At 39.6% G+C, this 21,347-nt stretch overlaps 1 protein-coding gene across 4 annotated transcripts in view; it reads left to right on the top strand.

Annotated features, from left to right (window-relative positions):
- CA10 (carbonic anhydrase 10) overlaps nt 1–21,347 on the top strand; it is a 556,725-nt gene that overhangs the window by 24,674 nt on the left and 510,704 nt on the right. The window contains exon 2 of one of the 4 annotated variants that reach the window (XM_010372202.2): nt 526–673. The exons of the other annotated variants lie outside the window; for them this stretch is intronic. Coding sequence (XP_010370504.1) covers nt 652–673 — 22 coding nt within the window. The 5' untranslated portion in view covers nt 526–651. The remainder of the gene's footprint in view (nt 1–525; nt 674–21,347) is intronic. 4 annotated transcript variants of the gene reach the window in all.

Genomic DNA, 21,347 nt, shown 5'->3' with positions numbered 1-21,347 from the left:
ATGTGCTGAACAGGGTGGCCGAATATACATATTTAATAAGCTATAGGAGGAGTCATGAATATTCATGAAAGGAGAAACTTGGTCCTGTGCAATTGAGCTTCATGCTCATTCATGGGTCCCATGTACAAAAAAATGGTAGCATTAGCATGATCCAAGGGTGGAGTTTTAAGCTCTCTGATGTCAAAAGGTGAAGCAGAGGACACAAAAGCCTTTACTGCACATTCTCTGTAGGCTGGCCAGAACCACTGCATGGTCAGTGGTCTTATCTCAGGCAAAAAAAGGAGAAGCAGCATCAGGTGGTTGGTTGGTATCAAAAGTGGAGTCTTTCCAAAGAGCTAGTTATGTTCATCCCTTAGGGAGGAAAGCCTAACATGGTTAGCAAGTGAGGGATATACTGAGGCACGTCTGACCTCTCATCCTGTCATTGCTGAGAACTCAATTTTCAAGATTATTCTGGGGTCCCCTTGGCAAATAGAGGGTCCGTTCAGTTGGAGGGGATTAGGATCCCATTTTTATTTCTCACAGGCGACCTCACGCGGGCAGTCAGGAGGCTCTGGTGGCAGTCTGGGTTGGAGATACAGGTAACTAGTTGAAGGTGATGGCATCAGAAGCTGTTCAGGATGTGGATTAACAGAGCCTGATGAATTGTGTATGGTGGGGGTGAGGAAGAATGGTGAGTCAGAAAGAAACCAGGGTTCTGGCTCATGCATGGGGTGGATGGCAGTGACATCCACAGTGCGAGGGCACAGTGGAAGAGGCAGCTGTCATGCGTAACCTGCACTCTGTTTCGAGTCACACAGAGAATTGCAAAATACTGTGAAGGGAAAAGGCAGATGTGCAGATGTGCAGTTGTAGGAGGGGAAAGAAAAAGAAATAATAACCCAAGAAAGAGAAGACAATTCTTTTTCCCACAGAGTATACCAGGACATAAGAACAAACAAACTTACTACTATTATTATTGTTAACTAATATTGGCAGCGCCACTATCACTAGCTGCTGGTATTGATTGTTTAGTTCATGTTTGAACTTTACAATAGCCTTCAATTCTTACAAAAATCATGTGGATAGGCATTATTTATCATGCCTATAGAGGTGAACAGACTGAGACTCAGTGATATTAAATAATTTAGTTAAAGACAGAAAGCTTGTGGGTGGATGAGCTAGGCTTTGAACCCAAGTTTGACACTAGAAAGTACACTCATAACTCCTAAAGAAAACCACCACCTCCCAAGGGACAAATAAATAGGTACAAGGTTACAATAGCTTAAGAATAAAGTACTGAGGAACAAAGATGGGAGGTTATTTTAGGATTATTTCTTGGAGAAGTTGAGGTTTAGGATTATTTTCTGGAGAACTTGAAACATTTTGTTTTGAATGAGTCTATATATGTCAAACCTTTGGATGTGAGTACATTAGTTCGAAGTAGGGAAGAAATGAGATTAATAACGTATAGAGTGAAGATGGCACTGGGGGAACAGCTCTTTGAAACATTCTGCTTTACAACCTTTTATTATGCTACCTTGCCGGTGGTTGAAAGCTGAAATGCTTAGCTTGGCGCACATCACCAGCATGATATGCTAAGACACCTTTATAAATCTCACTTCCTACCTCCCCTTGCATGCACCCTGTACAGTTATAAAGCATCTTCCCTCCTACGTTCTTTCCTCATTCTTTAATCTTCTATTCATTTAGTGATCATTAATTGAGCATTAGCTAATATGTGCCAGGAATTGTACTAAGGCCTGGGGATATAAGGGTAAATATCCTCAAGAAAATGATGAGTGGCTATAATATCCAGAGTCATAACTCATTGCATAATGTTTTAAAATATGCTATTACAAACATTGTATCTATTAAAACAGAGGCCAGAAGAGGGTATGGCTTTGTCTAAAGGAGGTGAACTTTGAGCTAGAGTTAAGAACAAGTAAAAATTTGTCAAATGAATAGAGCAGTCGGAAAAATGGAAAATAGTGTTCTGTAAATGTCGATCTGAGACTTGAGCAGTTTCTGATATGCAACTGTTTTTTTTTTTTTTTTCTTGTTACTACTTTTTGCTTCACTTTCCCCAAATCCTGAAGCCTCTTCTTCCAGTCTCCCTTTTTCTGTTTCCTTCCACCTCTTGGCTGACTTTCCGGATTAAACTCAGAATTGCAGATCTCTGACAGTTTCTCTCCTGCTTTGCTAAATGTCTATTTAAAAAACAGACATTTAAAAGCCTTCTGTATGTCTCCTGCTATGTTGTGGCTCTCCCGCTGTGTGAATTGAAGCTCCCTGCCCAGAGGATGGATGCCCCACCGCTGGGTGCACTGGAGGCTCCAAGGCTTACCTTAGAGGTTTGTACCATGGGCTGTGATGAATGACAGCTTGGCTTTTGTTCCCCAGGGTCAGTCACCTGTTCCATGCCTGCTTTCACCAAAGGGCATGGTACCAAATTGCTTGCTCACCAAGAAGGTGAGGCCCGGACAGGTCAGTGAAGCAGCTCCATGCAACATGGATTAGGTCCAGCCCGACTCCCAGCTTTTCCTTACCTTCAGAGTCATAAAATCCTTATCTGCATTCTCAGCCTGCCCATGGTCCTCTGGGCTGCTCCTGAGAAGAGGTAGCACTGATTTAAGTCCTATAATTCCACCCCATATATTAGGCTCTGCTCCAAGGTACAGCTGTCTCACTGGTCCTGTGCATCAGTTGAGCCACGAGGTGTCACCTGTATCTGGACCAAATCCCCAGTTTGTACCCCAGTCCTGATGAGGGCCCTCTCTTCCATACCTGGTACATGCATTTCTGTTGTGTTAACCTATACAAGGACCTTGGAATCTCTAGGCTTAGGGCCCCAAATCCTCCCTAAATTTGATTCTAGAACTGCCTAGAGGCTAACTTCACTAAAACGAAGTGTGCTCAGATGACCAGAGCCTGAGGAAAGATGCTGAATTCTGCAAGTTCACTGTGCCTTCATTCCCTGTTGCTGTGCCCCACATATAAGCCAGAAACCCAGAAGTCAGATATTGGTCTTCATTCTAATTATTCAGAATAATATAGCAGTTAACAGGTACAACACACCTGCTTTCTCCTTTACTGTGCTTAGCACTTTAGAAGAATTGACTCACATAGCTCAACAGTTCCAGGAGTGGCACTCTGTGGCACTGGGATTCCAGTTTAGGCAGTCCTCTTTCAAAGTCCATTTTCTTAGCCCCCCATGTGCTTTACTGTCTGCCTCATCTGGACCATATCCTGCTGTTGTCATGCTCAGTGCCTCTCCAGTCAAACCATCTCTCTTCCAGCATCTTCCTCTGAGTCTGCCTCTCCATTGCTTCCACAGCTCTTGGGGGCAGGTTGTTTTAATTTTTTTTAATTTAAAAATAAAAATAGTATATATTTATCATATGTAATATTATGTTTTGATTTATGTATACATTGTGGGATAGGTAAATCAAGCTAATTATGCATATGTATTACCTCACATTCTTATTTTTACAAACACTTAGAATCTACTCTTTCAGCAATTTTCAAGTATACAATACATTGTTATTCACTATAGTCACCATGGTGTACAATAGATCTCTTGAACTTATTCCTGCTGTCTAATTGAAATTTATATCCTTTGATGGTGTGTGCCTGTTGTCACAGCTACTCAGGAGGCTGAGGTGAAAGGATCACTTGAGCCCAAGAGTCTGAGGCTTTAGTGAACTATGGTAGTACCACTGAACTCCAGACTGGGCAACAGAGCAAGACTCCATCTCAAAAAAAAAAAAAAAAAAGAAAGAAAGAAAGAAAGAAGAAAACAAGGAATGTATATCCTTTGACTACCGTCTCCCCAATCCCCACCATCCAGTCTCTAGTAACCACCATTCTACTCTCTGCTTCTATGAGTTCAACTTGATTATGTTCCACATATAAGTGAGATAATGTGATATTTGTCTTTTTCTGACTTATTTCAATTAATATAATGTCCTCTAGGTTTATACATGGTGTTGCAAATGACAGAATTTCCTTCTATTTTAAGGCTGGATAGTATTCTATTTGTGTGTATACTACATTTCTTTATTCATTCATCCATTGATGGACATTTAGATGGATTCCATATTTTTGCTACTGTGAACAGTGCTGCAGTAAACATGAGAATGCAGGTGTCTCTGCAACCTCGGATTCCATATACTCTGGATATATACCCAGAAGTGGGATTTCTGAGTCATATGGTAGTACTATTTTTAATTTTTTGATGAACCACCATACTTTTTTCTTAATGGCTTTTCTAATTTGCATTCTCGCCAACAGTGCACAAGGGATCCCTTTTCTCCATACCCTCACCAACACTTGTTATCTTTCATCTTTTTGATAAGAGCCATTCTAAAAGGGATAAGGTGATATCTCATTGTGGTTTAAATTTTTATTTCATTTCACTGATGATTAGTGATGTTGAGCATTTTTTCGTATACCTGTTGGCTCTTTATATGCTTTCTTTTGAAAAATATCTATTCAGGTCCTTTGGCTATTTTTAAAGTTAGTTGTTTTATTACTATTGAGTTTCTTGTATATTTTGGATATTAACCCCTTATCAAATGTATGGTTTGCATATATTTTCTTCCATTCCATTGGTGTTCTCTTTATTCTGTTGATTGTTTCCTTTTCTGTGCAGAATTGTCAACAAATCTTGTTTCAGTCTGGCCCATTCCCTGTGTCCAGGCTGATGTTAAGTAATTGAAACATATGCAGTTGAGTCCTGAGATGATGATAGAGAGGACTCAAGGACATCAAAAAGACCATGGACAGAAAACTGTACATTAGGCATCTAATGAGCACTTACTTTGTACTCATTTATTACTCTTTAGTACTATTTATGTTCTCAGCTGTCTTTGGTACTATAAGAGGATCACATGAAAGAAAGTCTCACTGGTTAAACTCTTAGACTCTAGAACCAGGATTCAAATACCTGATTCACCACATAGTATATCCGTGTGATCTTAAGCAAGTTATTTATCCTCTCTGTGCTCAGTTTTCTCATCTGCATTATGAGGATAGCAATGGCATCTACCTCATAATATTCTTGTGAAGATTAAATGAATTAATTCATGTAAAGCATTCTGCACTCAATAAGTTAAAAAAAATTTGCAATGGTGAAGAAGACAATGATGAGAAAGGAGAGTATGGCAATATGTTCCCTGCTACAAGAAACTTTTTGCTTAATAAGGGAGATGATGGATCACATAAAACAATATAAGACCATATATAATTAAATGCTAGTTTGGTTGATGAATATCAGAAGTTAATAAGGTTCCTAATAACTGTTGGGGACAGTTGAGGAAGGCAACATAGACTATGGCTTTCAGAATGAGTAGGCTACAAAGAGGTAGAGGAGAAAGTGATGGCTTAGTCTTCCTGACATGAGGGCCACTTCTTTCAATGGAACACTGTTAGTCCTTGTTACAGTATTTGTTATACATTATTTCAGTTACCATTCAAATAAACAAGAACTCAAGAGACTGGGTCTACCTGAAATAGTGAGGATTTGCTGTAGTCATGGGTAGTGTATGATTCACCCTTGGGAAGTAGAGCATGAATTGGAAGGTGATTCAAGAGATAGTATCCAGATGTTTAGCTGTCATGGAAGCCAGGCAGTCAAATCAGGATTTCCTTCAGCAGCTGAGTTGGGAGGCAGAATGAAGGCATGCCCAAAAGACTAAAATCTGGAGTTAAATGCTAGAAGAAGAAGTCTGGGAAGGAAAGTTAGAAAACAGGGTTTAGAAGTGAAGGGCTGCAAGATATGACGGTCTCCAATTGATCAATTAAGGCAAATTAATTCTACTTAACATATCAGATAAATTAACTCACATGAAGGCATCAGATCCTGCATCAGTGGTGTCATATGAGAACGGGCCATAAAGCAAATGGTTCTCAGTGGTAGAGATAGGATTAGAAACCATTCCTATCTGGAGGTTCCGATGTGAGAATTACCTCCTGAAAAGATGCCACAGTGGGCAACCCATGAAGGCCATTGTCAGATTCAGCAGGGGGACAATCAGTGATCTTGGATTGTAAGGGAGAACTTTTGTGAAGCTGAATGGTAAGTATATCTTTCTTTCAAGATATATTTATCAAGTTCCTACTGTGTTTGAGGTACTGTATTTTTTGAAATGGTCTTGGAGACAGAGGTGACTCATCCATGCATTTTTCAGTTGAGAAGCTAACAGGCTAAAAAATAAGATACATCCTATTGATGAATAACTAATAAAAGGTAGAAAGCAATGCCTGATGCAAGGGAGGCAGAGATAAACAGCCTTAGGAGAGCAGAGAAGGGAATGATTGCCTGCAGTAGAGCCCAGTGGCTCACAGCCCCAGAACTGGTGTTGAAACCACCCAGCCCAGATCCAGATTTCTGCTCTATGTCTTAATAGCCATTATGTCCCTGGGTAGACTTACATACCTCTTTGACTGTGTACTCATTTGAAAAATGTAGATCAAAGCAATACCTATCTTGCAAAGTTATTTTGAGGATGTATTTTGAGGATGTATTGAGATAGTTTGTTCAAAGTATATGTCAGTTCATCAATGGTAGTTGTTATTAATTCTAAAGAACAATTTTAATGGTCAGCTGAAACACAGGTTCACAGGATATCTGCTGTCAAAGATCTAGCCTTTTAAGTACCGTCTGAATTATTGTAAGCATGTGTTCACATCTTATTTCAGCTGAAAACTGAAATAAGAAAGGACAAAGAAGCATTAAAAAGGAGTTCACTCCAGTGAAATGAAAAGGGGGAACCATTGCCAGCTGAGCTCCTTTCACCTTGTGGGATTTACCTACTGAATGTATGTTCATAACCCTCAGAGAGCTAGAGGACACCAGCCTCTTCTGCCCAACTGATACCTCCCTAAAATAGCACAGAGATGCTTAACTGGAGTGGATTCTGTTGGTGAAAGTGTACATTGTTACTTTATTGGAGGGCAAGTCTGCAGTGTCTATTTAAATTTAAATGGAGGAAAGGAAGTGAATACTTCTGAAGCCACAATTATACCTTAGTGTATACCCTGGAGAAATATGCATGCATGTGTGCTAGGAAGCATATACAGCATAATACATCAGAAACAGCCCAGAAGTCCACCCATCAGAAATGGGGTAGGTAAAGTGTAGTAGTGGATCCATGTAATATGATACTCTGCCACAGTGAAAAAGAATATGCTAGAACTCGATGTCCCCACATGGTAAGGTCTCCAAGACATATGTCAAAAACAAACTTGCTGGACAATATGTATAGCATGCTATTTATGTAAAATCCATATATATGTTTGTGATTACATACTAAAAACTCTAGAAGGATACATACCAAATTGATAACAGTAATCACTTCATGACTGGGGTAAGATTACGATAAGGGAGGAGAATAGGTAAGAGGAACCTGAGTCTTTTAAGTACTGTCTGAATTATTGTGAGCATGTGTTCACATCTTATTATATAATTGCAAATAAATATACAAATATATAAGTAAAGAGGCCAGTGCTCTCCATTTGCTACATTCTCTCCTCACTCCTAGTCAGCTTTCAAAAAGGTTGACATCAAAACATTCTTTAGCAACATGTAATATAGAAAATGCATTGCTTAGTTTATTTTTATGTATTAATCCTTTATAAAGCTACCTAAAGTATGTGCCATTTTTTGAAATTTTGCAAACAGTTGCAAAATTAAATTTGATTCCTAAGTTTCATGGGTAATGATTTAATGTTCTCCCACACATTGCTGGAATTCACATATGCCCCAAATAAAAATGAGCCACATAGAAATATAAATAACATTTATGTGAGATGGACAGTCCTGCTTAGCTTGTTTTTCAAAGTGGGCATGAAAATACCCATTTAAAATTTATGTTTAGACAGGAAAATTACCATTATCTCAATAGTATAAGAAAAAAATAATAATCCTGGAGACTGATGCTTTCAAGGGCACAACAGTAAATGCATGACTTTTCCAACCATGCAGATAGGTTAACCAAACATTCAGATGAAGACCGAAGCTGTCAGCTAGACATTTGCTTATTTTCAAACATCTAAATGACTGATGGATTTTTGTTTAAAATTCATGTGTTGGCTCTTGGAAAGGGCAAATAGACACTGCATTACATCAAAATTAAAATAATAGCAATAAAGGCATATGCTTGATCTGTTTTCAAAAATGCATTCCTATTCTTTCATATGTGAGCCTCACAGCCACCCTTGCTAGTTATTTAAAGCAGAAATTATTTGCACCATTTTATAATGTTATTTTATAACATTGAGTTTCAGAGAGCCTTTAGCAGGTTTGTCCAGGACAGGATGAGCAATATCATAGCCATGTTTTCCACATAACACTTACCACTAGTATATATTACATTGTATATGTGATTATCTTTTTTTAATCTGGTCTAACTCCCTTACTGGAAAACCTTATGAGAGCAGAGGCTTTGCTTATTCCCTTTATCACCTAGAATAGTACCTAGCACTTAGGTAGAAAGTGTTCCATAAATAGCTGTTGAAAGAATGAATGAATGAGTGAATGGATAGGACTTGAGCCTGAGCTAGCACCCAATCCAGCATTCTTTCCACCACATCAGTCACTCTCAAACAATAACATTAGTCACCTTCAATCAGTCACCCCCAAACATCAGTCACCGCCAAACAATGGAAGCACTCTATGAAGAATGGAAACTGAAAAGATGGAAGCGAATCTACAATAAGGAAAATCAAGGAGAAACTGATCACAGACTCTTCTGGGAAAGGCAGGAAATACGTTAAAGAAGAAAAAAAAATATTTAAGGATAACTGTTATGGGAAAAACACCTTCATCCCCAAACTGGGAAGGTGTCAAGAGACCGAAGAACGATTTGGACAAGTGTAGCTTGGCAAGGAGATGAGTTCAATTTACATATAGGGCATTCCTGGATGGTAGGCAACAAGGCACTTCCAGAGATCTGCCCCACTTCCCATCTCTAAGCTGCTTTTAAGCTAATTCTCCGGCTCTTAGGCCTATTGCGCATATGTGATGGGACTGTCTTTCTTGATAGGTTCGTGGATATTCTGGGATGTTTGGGTTCTCAGGGACACCTGCTCTTTGGGTGGTCACCGTGACCTCAGCTCACCCACCAGCTGGCTGTCAAGATGCAGGCAGTGGGTATACACCCTTAAGTAACCTGATGGGAGATCCTTCACACTACAGTAACATTGGAAGAGTCAGTCACTAAGTGCTTATCAATGAGACACTGGCAAGGAGGTACCACGATGGCGGAAGCACTCAGGCAGCAGGGGAGACTGACACCAACACTGACTCGGGGCTTCCAGAAGAATGTGACACCTCAGCTAAGACCTCACAAACACCGAGTTGAAATTTTCCTAGCAAAAGCGATGAGAGAGGCAGAGGGAGCTGTGTGTGCAAAAGCTGTGAGGAGAGACAGTGATGTGTATGTGGAAACCATAAGTAATTCATTATGGACAGAGAATAGCATCAGAGGGCACGGTAGGTACAGAAGAAGATAAGACCAAAGATGTAAGCAGATCCAGATCATGAAGGGCCTTGACTGCCATGTAGAAAGATGTAGACCTTATCCTGAGAGCTGTGGAAACTGCTGAAGTAACAGTGTTGTGGGCACAGAGGAGAGCAAGCCTCACTCAGTGAGAAAGGTTCCTAAGTCACACTTAACAGGTTCTAGAAGGATGAGTTGGAATTTGCTAGGTGAACAGGGTGGGAGAAGCATTGCAGATGAAACAGCATAGGCGAAGGCTTAGAGGCATGAAGGTGGAGGACAAGGGGCCTGCAAGGTTGGCATGGTTTGGGTACTATGGGAATAATGAGGAGTCATGAAAAAAAAAGCAAGAAAGTCAGACAAGCCAAATTATGAATATCTTATATATCATGCTACAGAATTATATTTTTATTCCATAGGCACAGGAAGATATGGCTCTCTAGTATCATCCAAACCTTCTTACATGACTTATGTCACTTCTTATGTCAGGCTTTAAGCAACTGCATGCTGTATACCATGTTGAAGTCCTTGGTAATATAACAGAATCCTGGGGAAAGGAGACCTGGTTTTAAATCCCAGATCTATCACTTACTGAAATCTGAGGTCATCACTCTTAAATTCTCTGACCTTCAGTTGCTCCGTCCATAGAATGGAACCAATAATAATTTTTGCATTGCCTGTTTCATAGAATTGTGAGGAACCACTCAAAGAGTGTGCAAGAAATTATCCATGCTGGACCCAATTGTGTAGGTGGGAAATGGGATGAAGGAGAGAGGATAAATGCAGGACGAGAGAGGGTAAACTGGTGTGTTGGAGTGGCAGGAAGTACAGGATGGAGCACCATAGTGAAAATGAAGAATAAATGAGTGTGGTTAAGGTTGTGTACTATCTTGAACAAGTTACTGGAGAGTTCACGTGGGAGAAATCCAAAAGGAAGCATCTGTGGAACATATCATTGATTTGTTAGCCAACAGGTGTGAATGAATGAGGTGCTTTATAATGTCTCTTCGTGATTGTTCTTGACCAGATGCTTTTTAAAAACAGGGTCCCAAGGCTCTGCTCCTATTGGATGCCCATATGTATCTTAATATGGGTTTCTAATCCTGATGCCTTTTAAAGTTTATTCAGATGTTAAAACAATGGTAATAAAAGAAGGAACTCCTCATTCATTTATTTATTCAATAAATATGCATTGAGTCTGTCTGGGGGAAAACACTGCAGGATATTAGGCCACACAGGTGGTTCCTGCAACTCAGAGAGCTTACATTCTAGTAGATAATCTTGAAAAACTTCTGGAAATGTTATTTTCTTAATGAGTTATACCAAGCTTCGGTCAATGGCTTTGGGTCCCTTGGACTGCTTTCCTTCCATGTATTTATAAGCCTTGTATTCATTCATACTTACTTAGAAACTCATTCCTCTACCAGATCTCTTTCAGTCATTTGCCATAGCTGATTTGTTTCAACAAAACAATGGTTCCTACCTAGGAGGTCCTTAGGTCCCCAAAGAACTAGAAAGCTGGTAATGGAGATCTGGATTATTTTTCAACTTTTAAATGAAAACAACACACACACACATACACACACACACACCCCATACATATATATACACATATATATACATGCACATATATATATACACATATATATACATGCACATATATATATACACACATATATATGTAATCCTGTTATTACTATACCAAACTTTTTTGCTTATTGCAGTTTTATAAAGCTAGATGAAACATGGTATAACTACCGTTTCTTTCATGTCACTCTTTTAAGTTAATATTTCGTTATAATTAATTTTGAGAACTCAGTATTTCAAAATACCTAATGAAATTGCAGCATTCTTGAAGCTGCAGGCTGCCCATGAAGCTGGGCAGGCTGAATTGTGGGTCAAGTATCTCCGCCTTTGATCACAACTGTGTTGGTTCCCTCTGGCAATCGCAGGTGATCTCCCACTGATCAGAAGATATGACTGGCAAATTTAGATATCTTGGTGTATTAAATTGTGGACAGAATTTATGCATAAATTCATTCGTAAATGATGTATTTCAAAACACAAGCCCTGGTTGCAGATGGGGAGAAAAAGAGTCTTTGATGGTATAAAGCCTGGGAATTATTGATCTGAAAGGACCCTGTTTGCGAAACAAAACCCAACATACAGCAGAAATGGAAAAAGTTGATGTTAAATTTGGGACTTTCCAATTACAGTTTATCTTGAATAAAAGCCATAGCATTTGAACCCAAGAGGCATGTTTAAGCTGTTTAAGAATGCTTAAGTAGGATCTGCCCTCCATTCATTCCACTTGTACTAATTCCGGGGCCTCTGATTTTTTAAAATAAGATGGGTAGCAATATTATGGAAGGCTATATCAGAAGACAATACCCTTGTTCTTTCTAGTGATACAAGAATTATCAGTAATTTGGAGCAGGGCAGGGATAAGCATGAGATAAGCAAAGAGCTTGCCTTGGGTGCAAATTTAAGAGGGTGCCTCCAAGAAACTCCTAAATCAACATATGTAATATTCTAATAAAATATTTTTAAAAAATCAAACTTCATGCAAAGAAAAGCCATGATGAATGAAATATCCACATTTTTAATGAAAACATAATCAGCATTACTGATTTTCTCTTTTGTCTTAGGCTTTAAAATGGCTCATGATGGTACTGCTGAATTTTATTATTTAAAACTTTGGTATTTCGTTCACAATGAATTTATCTGCATTAACTTCTATTTTAAAAAATGTATTGCATTAGAATATAATTTATCTATCTCAGTCACTGAGCTTTTTAATGCACCTTAAATTTTGCCTTACCTTCCTAACTTCCATCAGCTAGCCCCCAGCATCTGTGGGTTCTTAATACAAATTTGACTTTGCAGTTCATTTGTCTGGCTTTAGAACTTTTTCTTACTCTTCTCCCTCTCCAAGCTGTGTTAATGGCTGTTTGGGTAATTCCGATTGAGGTGTGCATGAAAGGATATTTGCTACACAATGAAAGGCAGTAAGAAGTGTATTCGTGGATGAGATGTTAGTTTGCTGCTGTTGGTGCTAGGATAATAAATACTACATTCTGAGAGATGCGCCAGAGGTTAGGGATGAGTGAGTAGGTCAAGGCTCCTAATGATCAGCTTCTTGCCTATAGGTTTCTGGAGGCCATTGGATGAGAAGGCAGCATAGGTGTGCAGCAGGGGCAGGATTGTTGTCTGGGAGACGAGCTTGCTTTTGTAACACAATTTTCACTGTGTTCTGAGCTGTGATTGACCTAGTGCCTTCTAGCAGTGATTAGAAGTTAATATTTTGCCCTGGTGTGTGTGTGTGTGTGTGTGTGTGTGTGTGTGTGTGTGTGTGTGTGTGTTTAGAGATAGCTAGAGATTCCCTCATTTTTTTCCCGTTTATGTGATTTCCAGAGGATGTCTACTGAGGGGCTGCAATTCTTTTTTTGAAATGAAGACCTCTTTCTAATGAAAATTATGGAATGGGTTCACAGCTTCACATACCTCAGCGTTGTAGAATGATTTATGGAAGAACTATTCAGCAACTCTGTTCTGTAGTACATACTAAGTATTAGGCTTTAGTTTGCATGCTAAGCAGAAGTCTTTTTTTTTTTTCTTTTTGAAGTAATATCCCTTCCAACCTAGGTCTTCTCCCTATTTTAATGCTAATGAGACAGTTTTGCCAATAATAGAAGAATCAAGGAGTTCGGAATGTCACCCTTGTCTTCTCATTTTGTCAAATCAACTAACCAGAGATGAGGCAGAGAAGGTGAATCCTTTAAGAATGCTTGGAAGGAACTCTTAGTGTATTTGCCATAACATTGGCAAGAGAGGAGGTAGTTCAACCTTTTGAGGCTATCTGCTATATGGAAAACTCTGACAGCATTTGAGTAGATTAGACACCAAACCACAAATGGCAGAGACATGGAAACCAGTCAGATCACTGGAAGCAGAAGAAGTGATGGGTGAAGATTTCAACAGAACAGTGGAAGGTATCCAGGTTAATATGTAGTCATCTTTTGAGCAGTCCTACCATAGACAAGTTCTCAGAAGGTAATGATACAGGATTTTTCCTCCTTAGTTCAGCTAAAATCCAGGTTTTGTCTCACAACAAGGAAAACTTACACATGCAGATACATTGCAGGGTAAGGAAGGTGGATTTATCAGGTGAAAAGAAGGCTCTCAGCAAAGAAAGAGTGGGTCCTGCCAACAGGATCCCACCTCACAGATTGAATACCAGGCTACCACACACAAGCTCAAGAGGCCAGCCTCCTCCCCTTGCATGAGGCATGAGTTCCTGGTGGCTCCGCCCCATTGCCCCAGTGCACATGGGCCACCAGTCCCTTGCAGGCATGCCCAAGCAAGACCCTGTGCAGGTTCCCCTATCTGCACAAAGACATCTGGCATAAATACTTGTGGGGCAGGTCAGAGATTCTCCAGGGACCCTTCCTTATCTGCCTCCTGCATCTATCATTCCCCCCACTAAAGAAGTACGTCTAACTGCTCTAAGGCTAAGGCTAAGGAAGGATAAAGACCAATATTAACTGCTTCCTGCTGACAGGGGGTGCTGTTTTGGGGAATCAGCAATCAGATCTCCCTCACAGACCTATCTAAGGGTCCCTAGTAAAAGGGTTGATCATTGAAGGCTCCAGTGGCAGGACTATTTGGAGTATTTGGAGTTTGATGGCCTGAAGGCCAGAAGAGACAAACTGGGTTATTGGAAAACATGTATCAAAATGAAACAAAAAGGGATGGGTAAGGGCTGCTGCTAGCACGCACAGGTAACTGGTGGCTATAGTTGTGCTTGCTAAGATTTGGGTGCATGGGGCTTGACTTTGGTTAGCTCCCTTGGTCTTGTTTTCTCAAAAAGGATACCTCTGGGTGATGGGCACCCTATTCACTCTTATCACCTGCTAGGATTTGCAAGGTAATTGGCCAGAACTAGAATATTGATCCAGATTTTTACGTTACCCATCTCTTTTGTTTCTTCTGAGCTGCAACTGGAGATCACTGGTTGGTTCACAGGAATAAGCAGAGTTAGTTTATAATGTGGGGAAAAAAAACAACTAATGAGTCTAGAATTTAATGGCAAATGTCTAAGTTTTGGAACATAATTTCTGTCTCTCCAGTCCTCATTCTTGTTAAAAACAAATCATGATGGGACTGAGTTGTTTGAAAAATAGACTTTAGTCTTATACTTGGCCTGATTATTTGCATAAAGTACAGCACAAATAACTATTTTTATATAGGCCTTTCAGATTGGCTTTGATGGAACTCTGTTCCACAAGGAATCTGAGATAGGACTTTTTTTTTTCTTTCTTTTTTTTTTTTTGAAGATCAGCCCGGCCATGGGTTTGTACCCTCAAATACCTGAGTTGCATGAACTCCTCTCTTCTTGAGGTCCCAAGAACATGGGGTTCCTGGACCTGTTAGAAAGTGACATTTTTTACTTACCACAGGTCAGGAATCCTGTACAGGCTCCTGACCATACAAGGTATGAGGCCATACTTCCCAAGGGACTTTTACTGGCTCTGCAAGTTGAGCTTAATTCCTTAATGGGACGCATATCCTTCCAGTCAAAGCTTTGATAAAACAACCAGTTTCTCCACTTGCATTCTGTTGCAAAAGAAAATGGATTCTTATTGCACTGACACAAATAACTATATTGCCATAAGTCACGAATACTCATGACTAGTTCCCAAATTCTGGAGAAGCCACTCAAAGAGAAACAAATATGATCCAAATTTTGTTCACAGAATTATACTTTACTCAATTATTAAAGGTCATAAATAGCTCAAAATAAGTTTCCTTGACTCTGAAAAACAAAACAAGGCTCAGCAATGTTCTAAGCAAAAATTTACAAAGGCTACTTCAGTTTTCTATTAGTTCAGTTCATTTTGTTAACTCTTGTTCTGTTTGATATTCATTAACATTTCAGCTCTTCATGAACCCTGTGCGTTTTTGTTTATTCCAATGTCACCATCTCCAAAATTACCAGAAACCTGCATTTGAGAGCACCTGTCAAGTTCTATAGCTGATTATAAACCATCTTTTGAACAGGATCAAAACAAGACAACAATTGTCTGTGAATAAAAAAATATTCCAGGTAGTTACAGTCAAAAACACCATTAACAAAGAAATTTGGTTATCTCTGTGGTTTACAATAACTTAACATAATATCAACCTTAATCAGGATTGATAGCATATACCTAGACATTAGAATTTTAGAAATCCCATACAATTTTGGAACATATATTAATATTATTCCCAAAATTATAACCTGAAGAAGATTAAACATCATTTTAGCAATCCCATGTACCTTAACATGTCAAATAATCCTGTTTCACTCTCTTTTGGATGCTTCAGGGGCCATCTGTAGCATCCAAAATCTGGGATCAGAAAAGACAACCTGAAGCTGAAATTTGATTCAGGGAAGCCTGTTAAATATGTTAAAAGTTTAAAACACTTGATGTTATGAAATAGAATTTCAGATTACCATAAGTTATTTATTTTGCCAAAATGATGACTTAGGAATTTTAAAACAAGGCAAAAAATCTTTACTCATTAAAAGGGAAGACTTAGTTTTCCAAAAAATGTTCCTCTTGTTTTTTCTTTCTTTTCCTTGGCAGTCTATACACAAGGTAAATGAAAATGGCTCATTATCCTTTACTAGTACATGAAAATCTTGTACAAGGGAGAGAAAGCCAAATTTTACCCTTGTGTTAATAGTAATTTTACTCTTACTATTAATGTCAATCCCAATTTTCTAATGAAATCTTACAGACAATTCTATCTAATCTTAACCAGTTTGACCACCAGGTGAGATCCTTATAATCCTTCTATAACCCTCTACAAATTTTGCTAAAGAGCAGATAAGTGCCTTAAGAAAACCTTGTTGTGCTTTTACTTCAAAGTTCCATTTAATACCCTTTTGAATAAAAACCATATAATATCCTTTTGAATTTAGTCAATGTTCAAACACAGAATTTCTTTTGCAAGATTAATTCTTAGAAACCTTCCACAATATGTTTAAACCTTTAGCTTTATCTTATCTAATTCAAAACAATTATTTAGCCCTAGGCAAAAATTTACATTTCCATGCCTTCGTAAAATCTTTTACTAAAAACACATTTTACTGTTCTTACACATCTTGCATGTAAATCCATTTTCAGTGGTCTCGATTCCATGTTATAGTGGCAACTCTTAGCAATTTTTAGCTGTGATGTAAAATCTGGTAAGTTGTTTTAATTATGTGCTAGGTACTGATACACACTTTGACTCCTTCCAGCATAGTTAAGGGAGTGGCTAATTCCATATGTCCCCAGGCCTGACTGTTTGTGAAGCAGAGAAGTTGAACAGTTCTCAACAGCTAAAGAAGCAGTTTATAACCTTGAAATATTTAGCAAACCTAGTATTTGACCCATATAATTTAGACCACCTAGTTACATTTTAACATTTGCATTTTACCAATAATCTTTAGAACTCTTTTTATTTCTCAGAGACTAAAGTCATATTAACTAAAAGGCATTATGGCTTTTACCTTTCCTTCAAAAATATTTGATCTAAGTGCTTATTTTTCTTTAAGCCAATTAATTAGAACTCTTTTTTATAGACATCACACACAACACATATATAACTACACAGACAGAAGAAGATCCAGTAGCTATAAAATTTTTCATTTGCCAATCTCAATTCTCAGGGTGGAGAAAAAAGAAAAAAAAAAATCCCAATCTCAACAATCCCAACTGGATTTTTCGCCTCAGCATGGAGCCCTTTAAGAGCATGCTGTTTCCAGGGCCCAATAAACAGCTATATCTGGAAGACAAAAACAGATTTTGAGAGGGATTTATCTGCTTCTAATTCCTGGGCTTCTATGAGGAAAACAGAGGTTTCTCCCAAAATGGAATCCATGGTGCCTTTTCTGTCTTTCCCAGGGAGTCCCAGGCCATCAGAAATTATCTTGCGGCCTCCCATGCATGCGTTAAGAGTGGCAAGGCAAAATGGAGAAAAATAATTCAGTCAACTGAGGAAAAACCTTTTTTCAGCAAAACAAGATTCAAGAAGAGAAAAACATAAGGGCCTTTTAAATACACCTATAACTTGGTTATACACTTCGAATTAAGCTGAGCTCTCTTTAAGAAAATCCTTTTAAATCCCTTATTAGCTCACTTTAGCCATGCCAAGTAGCCGATATATCTAGCTTTTGAACTTTATCAAAAGTAACCTCACCAGTGAAACCAACAAGCCTCAATTAAGACACACAAAGCATGCCAGATTGGCTATAGCTTAAGACCAACCTCAAATCCTTTTTCATTAATCAGAACTTTACAGATAATAGAAACAGTTATTCTTATCATTCCTTTTACTGGTTTGCACAGGGAGAGGGAGGCCAAAAGTCCGACTGGTAATAAAAAACTTTTACCCTTTTGCCAGCATGTCAGGCTTCTGGGTTCCTTTCCCCTGAGCTCAACCCTAAGCCAACTAGACTGAAGGTGAATGGCCTGCTCATCTAGAAAGGGTAACAGGCACCCCTAGCTCCTTTCTTTTTAGTGAGTACCCAGGGCATATAAGTGACAGAAGGAAAAAGCATCCTTTTTCCTTCTTCCATCTTTTGATTCCTGAATCCCAGTGGCCATGACAGGGTGCTCCCCATGGGTGTCACTGTGGCTTTCACCCATTGTTAACGGGGGGCCTGGGGGAGGGACTATCTGCTTTTACCCATGAACACCATGTCCTGGCTCCTGTCAGTAGCCTTCAAGTTCCAAAGCTTGGAATGGAGTTTGGGACAAAAATGTGTCTCATGGGGTTGCATGGACTCCCTATAAGCGGAATGTTAAGGCAAAGATATGGAACGGAGTCCCCCTCCGAAAAGGGAGAGAAAAGAGTGTCTTGTGAATTGGGGTCCTGGCCTAGTAAAAACACCTTCTAAAAGGAAAAATCTCTCACAAAAGTTAATTCCTGATGGGGTGAAAAAAGAAGAAAATAATAATAGCTTAAGTGCAGGGCTGGAAAGATGCCTGGGGGAATAACCTCTTATTCTTATGTAAATGGGTTTCTCCAATAGGGAGAGAAACTGTTTTGTTTGTTTGTTTGGTGTTGAGACAGAGTCTCGCTCTGTTGCCAGGCTGGGGTGCAGTGGTGCAATCTCAGCTCACTGCAACCTCCCCATCCCGGGTTCAAGTGATTCTCCTGCCTCAGCCTCCCAAGCAGCTGGGACTACAGGTGTGCACCACTTCACCCAGCTAATTTTTGTATTTTTAGTAGAGACGGGGTTTCACCATTTTGGCCAGGATGGTCTCGATCTCTTGACCTTGTGATCCACTTGCCTCAGCCTCCCAGAGTGCTGGGATTACAGGTGTGAGCCACTGTGCCCGGCTGAGAGAAACTTTTAATTGATGTTGGACTGAGCTGGATCCCTTGGCCAGGAGAGGGGAAGACTCCTGGTGCATGGCAGGGAATGCTGGCCAGCTGGCCATGCAGGGCCCTTGGGCCATGTGCCCAGCCCCAACCGAGAGGGGTGGGGTCAGGGAGCTGCTGCTCACCCATCTGTCCTGTGCATTCACCTGTGGCCATTGGGGTAGGGGTGGAACACCCCCAAAATTGTAAAAGAAAAGATAGCTGCCATTACAGTCCTGACAAAAAGAAGGAAATTGACAGAGAAAAAACTGGGCTGGACTGAGGCCAACATTCCTGACCCCCAAGAGTGATAAGGCGAGTCTCAGCTTTCTCTACCTTTAGAAGAAGTCAGAGGACAAGAAGGCTACAAAACAAAAGGGAAAGAGATGTTCAGGTCCTCATTTTACTCACCCTTCCTCAGGTCCCTGTATGGGTCACCAATATAATGCAGGATTTTTTGCTCCTTAGCTTGGTTAAAATCTAGGTTCTTATCTCAAGACCAGGAAAAATTAGGCACACAGACACATTGAAGGATGAAGAAAGTGGATGTATTAGGCGAAAAGAAATCTCTCAGCAAAGAATGAAGGGGTCCTGCCAACAGGCTACCACCTCACAGACTGAATACCAGGCCACCACACAGGAGCTGAAGAGTTCAGGCTCCTCCCCTGCATAAGGTGTGAATTCCTGGTGGCTCCATCCCATTCCTTCAGTGCATGTGGGCATGCCCAGGAAAGACCCTGTGCAGGTTCCCTTATCTGCACAAAAACATCTGGTGTAAACACTTGTGGGGTGGGTCAGAAATTCTCTAGGGACCCTTCCTTATCTGCCTCCTGCATATATCAGTGGCAGAGCATAGCATTAGGGGACCCCAGTGGATGAAGAATGGCTGGGATGCAATGACTTAGTTTTTGGAATCACTGACATCAGTCAACACTAGTAGCTCTTTCCAGAGAAACACAGGTAGTCTGAAGCCAGGACCTGATAGGTAGAAGGAGAATTTTAGAATTAATTATAATATTATAATTAGGTCCTATTAGTGGAAGGAGTGGGGTAAGATACCCACAAGGCCAGAGAGAAGACTACCAGATTGATAATCTCCAGCTTGTTATACTCCATTTGTAGGACCAGTGTTGGTCCCAGAGAAGGAGGCAGGTTGCCTCTATAGCTGACATGTTAAGTAATTAAAAGAATTACTAATTCTACTCTCTTACTTAGCAGTGACAGGGTATGCCAGCTTATATTTATAAGGTATTTACCATGGATAGTTCAAAAAACTTCACATGTATTAGCACATTTGGCCCTAATGACAACTCTATGAGTTTAATACTAGTATCCTTCCCATTTACAACTGGGCAAACTGAGGCTCAGTGGATGGATAAGCAATTAGCTCCAGATCACAGCAGTGGGATTGGGATTGGAACCCACGTAGTTTAGTCTGGGAGTCACATTCTTTACCACTATGCTTATGGAGTTTATACAAGCAGATCATCAAGCTCCAAAATAAGAACTCTAGTGGTCCAAAAGGAACAGAAATCTGAGGGTGTAGTTAAATTTGAATTTGGTGCCATATCTGGAAATAAGCCTCTTCCCCAAACATCTAAGAAACAAGGGTGGCTGCAGTGAATTGGTGAATATGATAACGAAGAATCATTCAGGAGACTCACTTGTAAGTGTTTTAGCTTAATCTTTCTAGAACGTTCTAGAATTCAGCCATGCCTGTTCATTCGTACTGACTCTGGGGAAACTACTCTGAATTCAATTGAATTCAAGTTGAATGTTCTGTCAACTTGTGGGCCTTTTGATGCTGTTCAGGACCCCATCCCATCCTCCAGTTTTTGCTGCAGGAGCATGCCTTCTTCTCAAGACTTCACCATTCCAGGTGTCCTGATTTTCATCTGAGTCTTTGGGTCTAACCTACACATTATAACTGAAGTTGTTAGAAAACAAGGTTCGGTGACTGATTAACAAACGTTGTTAGCCTGGGATGCTAGTTAATTAATGTTTATTTTAAATGAAAACACCTTAAATTACTCACTTGAAATGTAAATACATATTTAACTTTAGCGTTCTTTATCTTCCTTCAGTAGGAGGAAGTAGTATGGCCATTTTCTTGTGTTTTGGTTAACGAATTTACATCATGTGGATTTTATTTTCCCCTGAAATTTCTATAATATTAACTATCTGAATTTAGCAACTAATTACTTACTGCATGGCAGTATCTTTTCCATTGTTGTCTTGTACTGTCATTGAACTCATTAATTGCTATTTAACTTTTCATGGGCTTGTCTTGTTTTCCCAAGCAGATTATTAACTCCCTAGGATGGGAATTTTACCACATTGATTTTCTCCATGGTGCCCAGGGCAATGCCTTATGCATATGGGCATCAGTATACATGTTTTTAGAACTCAGAACGCTGACCTTTTTATTATTAACCTGGCTGTAAGGAAAAGGTGGAAAGGAAGTGAAAG

The sequence above is a fragment of the Rhinopithecus roxellana genome, chromosome 19 (genome assembly GCF_007565055.1).
Source record: "Rhinopithecus roxellana isolate Shanxi Qingling chromosome 19, ASM756505v1, whole genome shotgun sequence".
Lineage (NCBI taxonomy): Eukaryota > Metazoa > Chordata > Mammalia > Primates > Cercopithecidae > Rhinopithecus > Rhinopithecus roxellana.
This window is presented reverse-complemented; position numbering and strand designations above follow the sequence as displayed.